This window comes from Rhopalosiphum maidis, chromosome 3, assembly GCF_003676215.2.
Source record: "Rhopalosiphum maidis isolate BTI-1 chromosome 3, ASM367621v3, whole genome shotgun sequence".
Lineage (NCBI taxonomy): Eukaryota > Metazoa > Arthropoda > Insecta > Hemiptera > Aphididae > Rhopalosiphum > Rhopalosiphum maidis.
In genome coordinates, this window is record NC_040879.1 from 64,300,836 (window position 1) to 64,317,738 (window position 16,903).

The 16,903-nt window shown below is 28.8% G+C and overlaps 1 protein-coding gene across 6 annotated transcripts; it reads right to left on the reverse strand.

Annotated features, from left to right (window-relative positions):
* Positions 1-585: 585 nt before the first annotated feature.
* On the reverse strand, positions 586-12,193 carry LOC113556083. 6 transcript variants are annotated; one of them, XM_026960816.1, is made up of 14 exons: positions 12,058-12,193; positions 11,869-11,886; positions 10,711-10,743; positions 9,235-9,294; positions 8,856-8,882; positions 8,703-8,756; positions 8,488-8,551; positions 5,028-5,065; positions 4,876-4,893; positions 2,712-2,744; positions 1,487-1,546; positions 1,147-1,164; positions 994-1,047; positions 586-746 (listed from the first exon to the last, which is right to left on the reverse strand). In XM_026960816.1, exons 1-14 carry the CDS (start codon positions 12,140-12,142, stop codon positions 676-678), a joined length of 633 nt encoding a protein of 210 aa, XP_026816617.1. In that variant the 5' UTR covers positions 12,143-12,193; the 3' UTR covers positions 586-675. The 6 variants fall into 6 exon arrangements, with proteins under 6 accessions (XP_026816617.1, XP_026816622.1, XP_026816619.1 ...); XM_026960821.1 differs by having other exon boundaries at positions 10,711-10,759; positions 12,058-12,182; XM_026960818.1 differs by lacking the exon at positions 8,703-8,756.
* Between the last annotated feature and the right edge of the window lie 4,710 nt (positions 12,194-16,903).

Below are 16,903 nucleotides of genomic sequence, written 5' to 3' on the forward strand. Positions count from 1 at the left end.
TAATCATTGTGAAATAAATAATTTCCCTAATTTATTTTATTTATTTTATTTTTAAGTATGAGTAGTATGACAATTAATTGAGTAATCAATTTATATTAAAATATTGAAGTGATCTGTAATGGTTATAATCAAAATTATATTATATAACTATAATACTATTGTTGCAATGCAATAAATAATGCCTAATTAAAATATAATATAATATTTTTGACTGTTGTCTGTGGGTGCAAAATGATACTTTTTCCCCCTAGAAATATTGTAATGGGTGCATCACCATGCCCCTCACCCCAGATGTCGCCACTGACCTTATGAAATAAACTACAGCTTATATTTACTCATTATTAAATGGTACATGCCAGAACTTAACAACTTATTAACATATTAAATAATATATGTAAACTAAACATAGAGGTCTATGATACACGTAATTTAAGGGCTACGCTAGTCGCCACTTCCGCCAATTTGAGGTCAATAAACTTAAGGATTCACAACTATTGGCCTCAATATCTTCTCCTACACTACTGCAGATGAATCCAAATATGATTTTATAAGGGAAAGGAGATAATAAATAATAAGATTAGTAGATTAAGGTAGTAAGAATATTTAATATATTTCGTAAAAATTAAAATATTAATTATAATGGAATTAAATAAACAACAAAATAATTTAAATATTCTACGTATTGTTAAACGGATCTTCTTGTTGGAATAATGCCTGACAAAACTTTGTTGGATCTTTACAATTCTCTAAAAAATAATAACATTTCAGTACGATTATGTTGCTTACTTTATGTACAACTGTACTACTGATTTATAGTTTTAATGCATATCATATTATGTGTGGACTATTTCTGTATTACATTTAAGCAACAACGTATCCAGGATCAATTTTCGAGGGTGGGAAGGTTGTTAAAATATTTTTAATACATGAACTAAAAGGTGTGTAGTTAATTTTTATTATATTTTAGATATACACCTATACTTTATAAATTACCTTTTAATGTTTTTCCAACGCTAGACACCGTAAACGTAAATACATAACCTTTATCTATTTAATTAAATAAAAGTAAACATTAAATAATACTGTATAAGCTTTAAATTGTATATTCAATTTATGTACTAGGTAAATATTCAAACTATTACTTACTAATTGACTGATTACTCACTAAATCAAAGAAGTAATATTATATAAATAAAACGATTATAAATTATTTTATAATAAACATTAATTATGTACACGTTTTATGAGGGTAATATATATAATTCATATGTTATAAATCTTTTCATACGTGGATCAATTATCAGATTAATATATTTTTGATTACATAACTGTGGTAATTATGTGTGTTTGTTTAAGGTTCCCATACTATATACGTATATTATTAAATATATTTCCTATATATTATTACCCATAATATTGTCACTTTATGCATGGAAAAATATTTAAATATAATAATATAATTAAAAATTCATATATAAGTACATACATAAAATTCGTAAAACTGTATCCAAATTTTCTGCAGCATAATACAAATTATTGCTATTATCTGTAAAATGACAACATATTTATATTAAATACCTATACATAATTGTCTTTTTGGTACTCATTTTTTTATATTGCTATTTATCAAACTACACAATACTGTAGTTTACCTCCCTAATTGTTATTATATAGGAAAAGAGACGGAATATTTAAATTCAGTTTGTGTTCACACTGCGTACACTCAACACGTTTCTTATCGACAGTTGCTATTTAAACAGCTACCATAGCAAACGGTCAACGCAATAAATATACTCAGATAGGCGATAACTGTGGTTTTTAGTTTAATACCATGGTAACGCGTATTAAATACAAATGACCAGGACGTAGGCCGAAAACACAAAACATTTATTCAAAAAAAAAAACCACCGTTGAAAAATCAATTAATCAAAAAAAAAACTAAAAGTCCAACCGTTATAGAAATACCTATTATTTTATCCCACTGAATATTATTTTATCAATATTTATAAAAAGAAATCGAATATATCAGCGCCTCTTTTTCTAACGTACATACAAGTATTTTGAAAAGAAAATTGTGTAAAGAAAACGCGAATCTCATCTACTTGTGGAAGTTTCAAGTTTCTACGACTTATACTTTTTGAATTACAACAAATATCTTAAATCGTTTTCTTTATTTTACGCGATTTTGTAAAAAATAAAATTTCATACACAAATAATTTTTTTTCTATATTGACGCTAGAATTTATTTTTACAATTATTTGACGAAAAAGTTATGGGGAACCTTGTATTGGGTTTTTTTAACCTTATGTATAAATCACAAAAATGTTATGAATTTTTAACTTAATACTCTATAAGTATAACTTATAGTTAACCTTGCATTGAATTTTAAAAACTTTTTGGAGAGCCAAATTTTTTTAGAAGCATTTAATGAAAAAAAAAATTATTTGTAAACTCTAAATTAATATTGCAAAAACGCCCAGTGTATTGAAGCAATTATATTCATCAATAATAATAAAAAAAGAAAAAACAAACTAGAAAAATCGAAAATTTAAATTATCTTTGTGTTCTCTTTATTGAGCTAATATGTCTGTTGAAATAATATGTAGTAAAATATAAAAATAAATATAATATATATTAATACAATTAATAGTTCGTTGAAATTATGTCAAATAAAAAATAGATATACTAAAATATAATGTAACTATATTTACTATAATATACCAAGTTTTTACTTTCCATATCAGCTGTAAAATGTTAACTCTTAAATAACAGAAAATATTTATATTATTTTCAAATGCATATTGCGTGGCAATGGCGAGAGTTAATAGTATGTATCAATGTCGAGAAAACGTTTGGAGGAACTTTTGGTGAGGGTTGCGCAAGAGCTATACATACTATTGTTTGATACGCCTTTTGATATTATAAAACTCTATAATTGGATGATTGTAAATTCCTTCCAAAGTAATTAGGTAAAAATAAGGTCTACAGTAAAATCCACACGGGAAAATATCCGAGTGATAAAGGTGTTTCTTTCAAAAAAAAAAAATATACAGGTACAAAAATGGATTTGTGAATTCCACCCCGAAAAAATAAATATTTTTAATTCAAATTTTGGTACTCGTCTAATATGCTACCTATCGTAAAATGGTATCTACCAAAAAACTTTATACATGTAGTATGCTACCTACCGTAGTTATTTTTATTTTGTTACGGGAAAGTACATTCGAGTCATTACGATAAATAACATATTTTAACAATTGTACATCATTATAGCTTAATAGCCATTATGATAACTTTTAGATACATTATTTTTGTCTATGTTATGTCTTTGTTGTGTTCGGGTAGTTGTTCCAAATTAAAAGATGGTATTATTTGTGGGGTACGTTGAAAAACTATCAAAAAAATAATCGTTAAAGGGACTCAAATGGTGATTTATTAAAAACTACTTATTTATGATGTCAAAAAAAAGGTAGCCAAACTTATCACTCTTTGAGAAAAAAAATCCTTTTTTTACATATTACGAAAAAAAATAGTAAAGGTAATAGCGGCTTAGCATTAAATGAAATTGTTGAATTAGCTCGGTATTGGGTGTATCAAATACCAGTTTCAATGACCGAAAAATTTACAACAAAAACTCGTAACACAATCGTAGATGAGAATAATCTCTGTAGAGATGTAGCCGTTACAAAGTGTGATAAACGTAAAAATTGGATGGTCCCGGGCAAATTGTTCAAATTGACGAGTCACTATTTCAAGGCAAGCATAAACATAATAGAGGATGATTGAGGAATGGAGATATAATTAACCGATTTGTTAGATCGACAATTAAAAGGAGAATGGTGGCGGTCCATTAATACGCAACACGATTTATTAGAAGTTTTCCGGGATGATATAAAAATAATATAATATAATATATGATGACGTATAAAAATATTGTAAAAGTACTTGACAACGATAAATTTATAAATTATTATTATTTTTTTTTTTTTTTATTAGGTATAATTTAACGGTAGGTAGCATATTAGACGAGTACCCAATTTTTACTAATTATATAATATTACTTATGCGATAATTATTGAATTAATGTGTGAATTATATAATTATTTAAATACTTATAATGATTATACTATGTTATGTTTCATGTTATTATCAACATAAATAAATCATTGAATGAATCATTGGACGGAGAAGGAAACGTCCAACGCAGTAGCAACGCCTGATGAGCGTCGCGAGACCAAAATGTACTGGCAGGATCTGACAAGGTGTCATGGTCCAAGAGATTCATATGGGACAGAAAATCAGTCGTACCGTGGACCGAAATATATGAGTAACTATATGGCGCGACTCTAACTGGGAATGGATTTTTGGAGAATTATTTTTGACTAGAGTGGCCTTGTATAGCCCTAAGGAATGCACTGGTCTCAATAGGCTAAATATTATCTTTCCATTTTCTCGTGAAATTTACTTTTTTATACGTTGTAGCTAATTCCAAGTTGGTTAGGGGCCACCAATCATTTCTGTTTATAATTGTATAATTGTACGAGTGTACTAGTCATCTATTGGGCTTAATGTAGGGAAGCCAAATTTCATTTCTTGCTTAAAATAAAATACCAAAACGAATAAAATGACGTAACACAAGAATTTACGGACGTTATTAACACTCGCACAACAAATTACAATTGAGGCTCACATTAATATTCTAATTGTTTATCATTTTTTTTTTATTTGTAAACAATTCTTGTTATTATATAATTATCTAAATTTAATTTATTACACTGCTTTGTTATTAAATTTAAAACTTAAATATATTGTATGTATCCAGACAAGTTACGTGTTAATTTTAATGTGTTATACTGTGGATAATTTTTCACTTACAAAGACACTCTTCGTATACTTGAAAAAAAAAACAATATTTTGTTTAGAATATTATATTATATTATAATTACTTATTCCGTAAGAATACGAATGAAGATTATCCATAAATATTAACCAATCAATTAGAAGAAGAAATAACAAAATATACTTACTTTTTAGAAGTATATTCTGTGAAAGAGGTGAAACTTGTCTAATAAAATGAAATGATAACAAAAATATTAGCATAAAACTATAGTTATCCATGTCTTTATATCACTAGTATCAAATAATATTATTGACTGCGTCAAATAACATACAGTAAAATTGATATATTATGATTAACAACAGTATTTAACGGATTAAAAATTCAATAAAAATAAAACATGTAACTGTTGCTTTACACATTACAAATCGGCCACAGTAAAACTGTAAACACATTTCAGTTTTCACTTAATAAAACACGCACTCAACTCAATTCGACCTAGATAATAATTTTTGCATACAATTAAAAAATATTATGCTTACGCCAGGGGTTCTTAACCGGGGGTCCATAGATGGTTACTCAGAGGTCCACGGAGTGGCTGTGAGTTTCTTTTAATAACCCAAAAATAAATACGGTCCAAGATTTCAAGGCAATATTGGAATCAAAACAACAGCAAATGTCACATTAAAATTTGTTTTTGACTATAAGAAAAAGTGATCATTCACAATCATTTAATATAGTGTTTGTAGTATTACGTCTTAGATTTATTATCCTTAAAACATATATAAAATAAAAACTATATCTATCCATTTATATATTTATAAATAAATTATAAAGGTTAAGAATCTATGATTTATATATATATTTTTTTTTGGAGGGGGGTCCGTGATTATATTTTATTTTTTAAAGGGGTCCATGGCCCAACAAAGGTTAAGAATCTATGGCTTACGCACTTACGCAATAGAATATTTCGATAATGCCTTCGACCTACCTTCCTCGATACATCACCGTCACTCACAGAGAACACATAATTTCGGATGAAAACTTTTGTTCGAACAAGGTAGCTCAATAGCTCCAGGTTGTAAACAATTCAACAAAAAATACAATTTTTCAATATCAGGTACATCAGCATCAAGGCCCACAAACGCAGTAAAACTATCTTGAAATGCTGGCCACTTATGAATTGTACCGTCAAAGGAAGGCAAAGGTATTTTAGATAATTTCATACATATAGAGCATTAGTTGACCGAGGAACTGTACCCTGAGGACTGAAAGGTGACGTCGAAGGTAGGTGTCGATTGACGAAGATCTTCGCTGCGCCTATCGGAAGATATAACACGAGCATCTGCACCAGAAACAATTAACATGTCAATGTTTGAAGCCACAACGGATTTATATCTGGTTTGATCAACTACCGAACGAATCGACGTAACCCACTCCCCAACAACAGGCTCACACTCTTCATCAAACTCTATCACTACATCTAAAGCAATAATAATAATAATAATAATAATAATAATAATAATAATAATAAATTGAATATTATTTATAGCAACACTAGCAAATTACGTTTGAAACGCGTTAAAAAACGTCTAGTATTGTAAAATAACCTTAAAATATGTAACTGTATACCAACAACACATCTATTATTTGTGTACTTATAACTTAAATAACATATATTATACGCCCTAAATAAAACAATCAAAGAGGTGTGATGTATCAGCCAATAAAAGTTCCAAAACAGATAACAATTGAAGCACGCTCTGCTACCAAATAATGTTCGAATAAGCACTCCTAATAGCGGTTAACGCGTTACTCTGTCTTACACTATAAATTATTCAACTGTGTATCTGTTAATGGGACCTATTTACTATTAAGTATTAACCTAATTATTGCATAGTGGTATAAAACAAAATAACATCTATCAAAAATATCACTGATTACGGTGTATAATATACAAAATTAACAATAAAAATAAATAAACCTGCATCACCAGGTGCACCAAATGTCCCACGACGATTGACCACAGCAACCAACAGTACCGCCGGGCGCACCAATCGTTCCAAGACGATCTCTTCAACGCCGTCAAGCCCAGCAACAATACAGCACGCACCAACGCCAGCCCCTAGACCCCAATTACGCGAAGGTTGCGGGTCAAGGTGGTCAATTGAAAGCAAGTCGACACGGCGCAAACGGAAGGCGAAGAGTACGCAAAGCCACGTACATTTCCCCAACCCCACCCATTAGACTTTTCCAAATTTTTCCAACGCCAATATTTAGTGCTCTATTCTTGCCAATTGCTGCCGCTATTTCCAGAATTTTTGCTAAAAAACCGCCCCCACAAAAAAGTTTAAAAATCTCCGGGTGGCGCTGAAGAAACGTTTTCCCCGCCCCACCCATGGTCGGCTTTTGACTTTTCCAACCTTTTTCCAACGCCAATATTTAGTGCTCCATTCCTGACAATTCCTTCCGCTATTTTCAGAATTCCTGCTCAAAAACCACCCCCGTAAAAATTAAAAAACTCCGGACGAGGGTACGATTTTTTATTAATTTTTTTTGTATTTCGATATAGATTCTTTTTATTCGATCTAGATGTTTTATTAATATTTTTAGATTTATTTATTTATTATAGTTTGTTAATTCAACTAGGCTTTTTATTATTGATATACGATTTATGAATAAAAAATCCATATTTGATAAAAAATATTATATTCAATAAAGATATAACTTAATTTGAAAAAAAATCTATCAAATCTAATTATGAATCAAAAATATATAAAAATTTTAATAAAAAAATCTATATTTGATATTTTATATTTGCGCCACCGAACAAGACCGTATCACAATATAATAGCAGCCGGTCAAACGCGTTATCATAATAAAAAAAAGGCTCACAGCACAACCGCGGCACGTTAAAAAACGTAATAATAAAATGTACGCGTCTCGGCGAGTGAATGACAAACGTGTCAGCACGGACGGTAGTGATAAAAACACACAACCGCGGCACGCCAAAATGCGTAATAACAAAAACCGGCGACAACGCGTCTCGGCGAGCGTATAAAAAACACGTGTGCGCGGATGGACGACAAAAAACGAATGTGAAATACGGAGATTATAAAGAACGCTATTACGGCCGGCTCTGCACACGGCGTCACCAACATTGACAGTCAGTCTTGGTCCAACAGCTATTATTAGTTCGATGAAAGATAACGTAAACGCAATACAGGTCAACACTCACAGAAACCTGTTAAATGTATCTTATGACATTATATATTACAGCTTATACATATTCATCATTAAATGGTATATTCCAGAACTTAAAAAATTACTAACTTATTAAATAATATATCTAAACTTAACATACAAGTCGTGCGTGATACATGCAACTTAAGGGATACGCTAGTCGCCACTTCATCCAATTCGAGGTCAATAGACTCAAGGAAAACATCAACCACAGCTATTGGCCTGAAAATCTTCTCGTACACTACTGCACACGAATCCAAATATGATTGAGAATAAGGGAAAGGCCGATAATAAATAATGAGGATAATAGATTAAGGTAATAGGATTATTTAGTAAATTTTATAAAAAATAAAATGTTGAATATAATGGAATTAAATAAACAAAAAAATAATTTCAAAGTATTTTACCTTTTATACGGTTGTTTATATGACTTTAGAGCCACACAGAAAGAGTATGGATTTTTATAACGACCTAAAAATTAATAAAACATTTGAGTATGATTATGTTGTTTATTTTTATTTTGTACAACTGTACTACTGAATTATAGTTTTAGTACACATTTTATGTGTGGACTATTTTCATATTACATTTAAGAATACTTTGAGACTGATTTAACAATTACTTTTTAAATTGTCGTTTTTATAGTTCTTTATAAATGTATATGCATAACCTTGGCCTATTTATTTAATAAAAGTAAAAATTAAATATTGCTTTATAAGCTATAAATTGTATATTAAATATATATACTAGGTAAATATTCAAAACCATAACTTACTAAGACTCGTTGAGTCATACCTGTTGCCTAAATCAACGAAATATTATTATATAAATAAAACAATTATAAATTATTTTATAATAAACATAAATCTGCATTATATACGCGTTTTATATGGATGATATATATAATTCGTATTTTATAAATCTTGACATACGTGAATCAATAATCAGATTAATATATTTTTGATTATATAACTGTGGTAATTATGTGTATTAGTTTAAGGTTCCCATACTATATACGTATATTATTAAATATATTTCTTATATATCATTGGTAATACCAATAATATTGTACCATAACATCTGTTTTTCACTTTATGGATACATAAATATTTAAACAGAACAATACAATTAAAAATTAATGTATAAGTACATACATGCAGCGGTTATTGCATGAGGCAAGTTTGCAACATTAGCATAAATTGATCTTTGACAATCTGTAAAAAGTCATATTTGTATTACTTACCTATACATAATTGTCTTTTTGGTACTCATTTTTTTATATTGCTATTTATCAAACTACACAATACTGTAGTTTACCTCCCTAATTGTTATTATATAGGAAAAGAGACGGAATATTTAAATTCAGTTTGTGTTCACACTGCGTACACTCAACACGTTTCTTATCGACAGTTGCTATTTAAACAGCTACCATAGCAAACGGTCAACGCAATAAATATACTCAGATAGGCGATAACTGTGGTTTTTAGTTTAATACCATGGTAACGCGTATTAAATACAAATGACCAGGACGTAGGCCGAAAACACAAAACATTTATTCAAAAAAAAAAACCACCGTTGAAAAATCAATTAATCAAAAAAAAAACTAAAAGTCCAACCGTTATAGAAATACCTATTATTTTATCCCACTGAATATTATTTTATCAATATTTATAAAAAGAAATCGAATATATCAGCGCCTCTTTTTCTAACGTACATACAAGTATTTTGAAAAGAAAATTGTGTAAAGAAAACGCGAATCTCATCTACTTGTGGAAGTTTCAAGTTTCTACGACTTATACTTTTTGAATTACAACAAATATCTTAAATCGTTTTCTTTATTTTACGCGATTTTGTAAAAAATAAAATTTCATACACAAATAATTTTTTTTCTATATTGACGCTAGAATTTATTTTTACAATTATTTGACGAAAAAGTTATGGGGAACCTTGTATTGGGTTTTTTTAACCTTATGTATAAATCACAAAAATGTTATGAATTTTTAACTTAATACTCTATAAGTATAACTTATAGTTAACCTTGCATTGAATTTTAAAAACTTTTTGGAGAGCCAAATTTTTTTAGAAGCATTTAATGAAAAAAAAAATTATTTGTAAACTCTAAATTAATATTGCAAAAACACCCAGTGTATTGAAGCAATTATATTCATCAATAATAATAAAAAAAGAAAAAACAAACTAGAAAAATCGAAAATTTAAATTATCTTTGTGTTCTCTTTATTGAGCTAATATGTCTGTTGAAATAATATGTAGTAAAATATAAAAATAAATATAATATATATTAATACAATTAATAGTTCGTTGAAATTATGTCAAATAAAAAATAGATATACTAAAATATAATGTAACTATATTTACCATAATATACCAAGTTTTTAATATACACAAATAATTTTTTTTTTATATTGACGCTAGAATTTATTTTTGCAATTATTTGACGAAAAAGTTATGGGGAACCTTGTATTGGGTTTTTTTAACCTTATGTATAAATCACAAAAATGACTGTTGAAATAATATGTAGTAAAATATAAAAATAAATATAATACATATAAATACAATTAATAGTTCGTTAAAATTCTGTCAAATAAAAAATATAATGTAATTAAATTTACCATAATACATCAAATTTTCATTCTTCATATCAACTGTTAAAGGTTAACTCTTAAGTAACAAAAAGTATTTATATTATTTTCAAAAACATATTGCTTGGCGATGGCGAGAGGTATTATATGCATCAATGGCGGAAAAATGTTTGCAGGAGGAGCTGTTAGTGAGGGTTGCGCATGAGCTAAACATATTATTTTTTGAAATACCTTTTGATATTATAAAACTCTATAATTGGATAATTGTAAATTTCTTCCAAGGTAATTAAGTAAAAATAAGGTCTACAGTAAAATCCACACAGTAAAATATCCGAGTGATAAAAGTATTTCTGTCCAACAAAATAAACAGGTACAAAAATGGATTTGTAAATACCGCCCCGAAAAAATAAATATTTTTAATTCAAATTTTACTAGTTATTTAATATTACTTAAGTGGTAATTATTGAATTAATGTGTGAGTTATATATTTATTTAAATACTTATAATGATTATACTATGTTATGGTTCATATTATTATTAACATAAATAAATCATTGAATGAATCATTGGACGGAGAAGGAAATATCCAACGCAGTAGCAAGGCTGAAATATATGAGTAACAAACTATATTGTGCAAACCCGCAAAAACCTAACTAGGCGAGAATTTTCCCAGAATTATTTATGGCTAGAGTGGCTTTGTATAGCCCTAAGGAATGTACAGGCCTCGATAGGCTAAATATTATCTTTCCATTCTCTCGTGGAATTTACTTCTGTATATAACTTATAGCTAATTCCAAGGTGGCTAGGGGCTCCCAATCATTTCTATTTATAATTTTTTTAATTTTGCGAGTACAATTACATTTACATTATACTAGTCATCTATTTGGCATAATGTGGGGTGTAAATAGATGGGGCCGGCATACCAAAACAAAAACAAAAAAGATACAACACACGAATTTCAGACGTTATTAACACTCGCACAACCAGTTACCACTGAGGCTTACATTAATATTCTAATTATTGTTTATCATTTTTTTTATTGGTAAAAAATTCTTATTTTCTTGGATAATAATCTAAATTTAATATATTATACAGCTTTGTTATTAAATTAAAAATTTAAATACATTGTATGTATTCAGACAAGAAATGTGTAAATTGTAAAATAAAGTGTAGATAAGTTTCACTTACTACAGCATTGGGTGTATACTTGAATAAAAAAATACAATATTTTGTTTTAGAATATTATTGTTAATAATCATAAAAAAACAAATATATATTTTTAATATTATAATTATTTATTCTATAGGAATAATAATTATGATTATCCATGAATATTAACCCGTCAATTAGAACAAGAAATAAGAAAAATACACTTACATTTTTCAAATTCTGTTTCAGCAGAATCTAAACCAATAAAATAAAAAAATAAGAAAAATATTGACATTAAAGTATAGTTAACCATGTCTGTAAGTCACTAGTATCAAATAATCTTATGGACTGCGTTGAATAGCATACAAAAAATGATATAATATTTTAATTCACAACTGCAGTATTTAACGGATTAAAAAGTCAATAAAAAAATAAATATTGATTCGACAGCAACTGAATAACAAGTTTGAAAAAATGCAAGTAAATACCCATTTAGTTTAAGTTTGTATAGGTGAATTCTGTGCACTGGTGTTAACATTCCAAAAACTGTGTGTTTCAAATTAAACTTTATTATTTAAAAAATATATAACATACTTACCAATTGAAAATCCAATAAAAAATTACTGTGTAAAATAATCCAACTTAAAGAAAGTAAAAATTATAAAAAATATTTTCGTAACTTGACAAAATACTGTTCTACCGAGTAGCGCAGAAAAACTGTTAACACATTTCACCTGTCGCTTTATAAAACACGCACTCGATTTAACTCAGATAAAGATTTTTTGCAAGCAATTATAAGTTCGAACTTCCTTCTGTGATACATCACCATCATTTACACAGATCACTAAACTGTCATGTAAGCTATCATTAATTCCATGAAAGATAACGTAATACAGGTTACCAGTTTTTTTAAATACGTATACGACAGCTTATTCATACTTTAATTAAATGGTATACGCCCAGAAATTAAAAACTTAATAACATATTATATAATACATATATATATATATATTTATATGTATAATATATACAAACATACAAATCGTGTATGATACACGCATCTTAAGGGCCTCGCTTCTTCCACCAAAATTGAGGTCAATAGATTTAAAGGTCTGACAATAGTTAACTTACTAAACTTTATCCAATAATAATTATGAAAAATATATTTGATTTTAGTTTAGATAGCACTATTGAACATACGATTACTTTGGTAATACTTTCATCTAATTTTACCGTGAACTGTTTATGAAAATTAAAATCATAATTGGATTAAAATTAATGATAATACGATCTATGTACATTTTTCTGATCGATTCAAATATCATTTACGGAATTAAAACCGACTAACGATCGAAAGAAATAACAAGCACATTGTTTCCGTAAAGTTCGTGTTGTCATTTTGTATTGTTTTGAAAACACATTGTGTTTAAAACATAGCTTATATTTTCTACTAATGTTTGTATTAATTAACCACAAAAAAAAAAAAAGTACCAGCCAACACTCAAAACCAGTCAATATTTCGAGCGGACCATTGAGTTTTACTCGGTAGCTCCCCTGCAGAACAATCCGCCCTGTTAACTAACTATATTTCATATTTTGTCTTATAAACACGTACATAATGAATAGGTTCTATATAATAATAAATAATATACAAACAAACTGAAAGCACAATAGTACTTAAGTTAGACACAAACAATCATTAAATGCTGTTTGTTAAACAGTCACTACCTGGTTCAAGAAATGAAAACTGAAACATAAACCGACAAAAAGCGCAGAAAAGTATTTGCCTTAAAACGATAAAACGATCCTTAACTTATTCACATTGATAAACAACCAATAGAATGGAACAATAAATATACCTCCGTCCAGCACCTCGGTGTGTTTTTAGACGAAAAACTGACATAGGAAATCCATAAAAATAAAAAACTCACCCAAGGCTGCGCAAGAATGAAAACTATCTACCCCTTAGTTAGTTTTAATCAGCCCTCCAAATTAAATCATCTATCCTACTGTACACATCAATATTCCGGCAGTTAATCGCTTATGCCCGCCCAGTTTAAAATTTGTAATTTACAACTTGTAATTAGTAATCAAATTCATAATAGCATGTAATGTATTGAAACATTTTAATTTGAACGAAACAAAAAAAGTTATTGTTTAGAATTTTATGAAAAACCATGTCGCGGAATAGAGGCGCTAAAACATAGTAAATTATTAAATTGGCGTTAATAAAGTCGAAAAAGATCTTTTTTTTTTAAATTTAAATCATAAAACATAGGATTCGGAATATTATATTAATTTTATCTGGTCTAAAGCCATTATTGGTTATTCGATAATATTATTTTTTGGCTTTTAGAAATGTAATTTATCTTTGTTTAACATTATCAAAAGTTTTCATTTCTAACAGTAGTCCACCTAAACAATTATGACTCACGACGGCAATTTTAAGCTATAATATTTTCATAATGATCTATAATAAATCTATTGGAACGATTAATTTGAGTGCACGAGTACTAATTAGGGCGTAAACTATAAGTAGCTGCTGAATATACTGCAAACACATTAAATCGAATTAATCGTAGTTTACATCCGAAATTATGTGTTCTGTGTGACAGACGGTGATGTACCAGGGAAGTAAGGTCGGACGCATGATAATCGTAATATTTTTTTGCGTAATCGTAATATTTCTTAAATGCGTGCAAAAATCATTATCTAGGTCGAATCGAGTAAATGTTTTATTAAGCGACAGGTGTTCACAGTTTTTGGCAGAACTGTATTGCGTAGAATACGAGTCACACATTTATGTTCGTTAAATATTATTGTATAATTCAAAAAAAAAAAAAAAACAAAAAAAAATGATATAGAAGAATTCATGTGGGCATATTGTACGTTTATCGTATTTGGTTATAATGATGAACCGTTATCGTACTGACTTTTTATGTCGATTAACTACGATAATTTTTAACGGGACAATATTTTATGAACATGCGAAAAGCTTGCGCAGTTTAAATTGTGCATTACAACTGCAGTGTTCGTAAAATAAAACTTGTTATAGCTTTCAATATAAGAGTAGTATACAATTTATTGTTTTTGGTGAAAACGTGGTCAATATCTCATTTAATGGAAACGGGCATCGCCGATGTCACGACGATGCAACCAACCATCAATAGAATTCTAGTTTCCAATATATACCTTTCTAAAATCTGAAAGCTCGACTCGGCTGTGGTATCAATGATTTCCGTTTCACAAACAAAGCTTTATTAAATAATGATATTGGTTGTAGACCAAAACCTCACCGTCGACCCAGAGGCAATTCGACTGATTCGGCTACACTCAATAAATTAATAAAATATAATAAAAAAAGGGGGGGCGCGGTTTACCCCTTATATTCGAATATATTTAATATAAAATATAAATAAAAACAAGTGACGATAGTTTACGGACCCAGTGGCGCCGAAGTGTTTAAAAAATACTATAGCATCGTACACCGAGGTGCCCTCTGGAGCTTAGACCCCAATTTTTTTTTTTTATGTAACAATTAAATGCAGAACAAACTACTCACATATTTAGTGTAAAACCATTTTTTTTCGATTTTTGGCCGAAAAAATATTTAAATTATTTTTAGTAACCCTTGGTGGGTCCCCGCAGCTATAAAATCTACTATGACATATGGCATAATAGATAAATTAGGTGATCGGCGCCACTGGACGGACCCAACAGCAATACGCCGTACTATCGTACTATTATAAATAATATACATATATAACAACAATATATGGGCGCCCACTAACACGTATATAATAACACAAAACATATAAAAATTCAACGCCGTAACGGCAATAATACAATAATATATGTAATCAAAAAAATGAAGTGGGCAAGTGGGTATCGCTCTGCTGTATAGTAGAGATGGTGAGTAGGTCACGATAATGGATGTGTTAAATTTGAATGCAATGAAAGGTATCATTGTGCACGAAAAACGATTCTGAACAGAGATGATTTGTCAATCAATGATGATTAGAATAGGATATATTTTATTATTACCTATATTTAAATGATTGTAATATATCGTTATTTTACGCGATTTCGTAAAAAATTACATTTCATACGTTCATAACATTTTTTCTATATTGACGCTGGAATTTTTTTTTATAGTTACTTGAAGGAAAACTTATGGATAACCTTGTGTCGGGTTTTTTAACCTTAGGTATGAATCACAACAATTTTATGAATTTTCAACTTCAAAATCCCTTGAAAATTTTCGCGATTTTGATATATTTTGTAAACATTTGAACTTTAAATGCTTATAAACAAAAATTTTGACTAACGATTTTTGATTTTCTTTTCCTACGATAAGTAAAACTTATAATAAACCTTGTGATAAATTTTAAAGATTTTTCGGAAAGCCAATTTTTTTTTATCGGCATTTCAAGAAAAAAAATTTAGAAAAATCAAAAATTTTAATGGTTTTTAAATTGTTTAAAAAAATTTTAAATATTTTGAAAATTTAATCGTAAATAGATAACGCTAATATAAATATCAAAAAATCGATTTTGTCGAAAAGCGGTTATGCGTTAAAATTCCCGTTTTCTCGTTATTTTTTCAGGGTTTTTCCTGACGCTTTTGAAAACTACTGGACATTTTTTACTTTAGATCCCCCCAAAGTACCAACTAGATGAATTTCCCTTTTCAAAGAGGGGCTGAAGTCAAAAAACAAAGCGTTATTACTACTCCTCCAAAATGGCAAAACGCGATGACAAACAAACAAAAAAAAAAAAACACACACACACACATCATTGTAAAATCAATACATTCGTCACTCCGTTCAGAATCTAAAAATAAACAAATATGATGTTTACATTTATCGTCTCCGGACTCGCCGCCGATCCGGGTACTGTTGATAATAATATGATTACTGGAGATAAATATTAAATTCTCGCACACCGTTGTCGCAGTTGATAAACTCGGGAGTTACGAAACAAGGCGGCTCAACGGTCCACGAGTGCAGACAATTACGCCGGTAAAAGGACAATGGTCTTCTACAGCGAGTAACACGCCAAAAGGCTATTGTGCG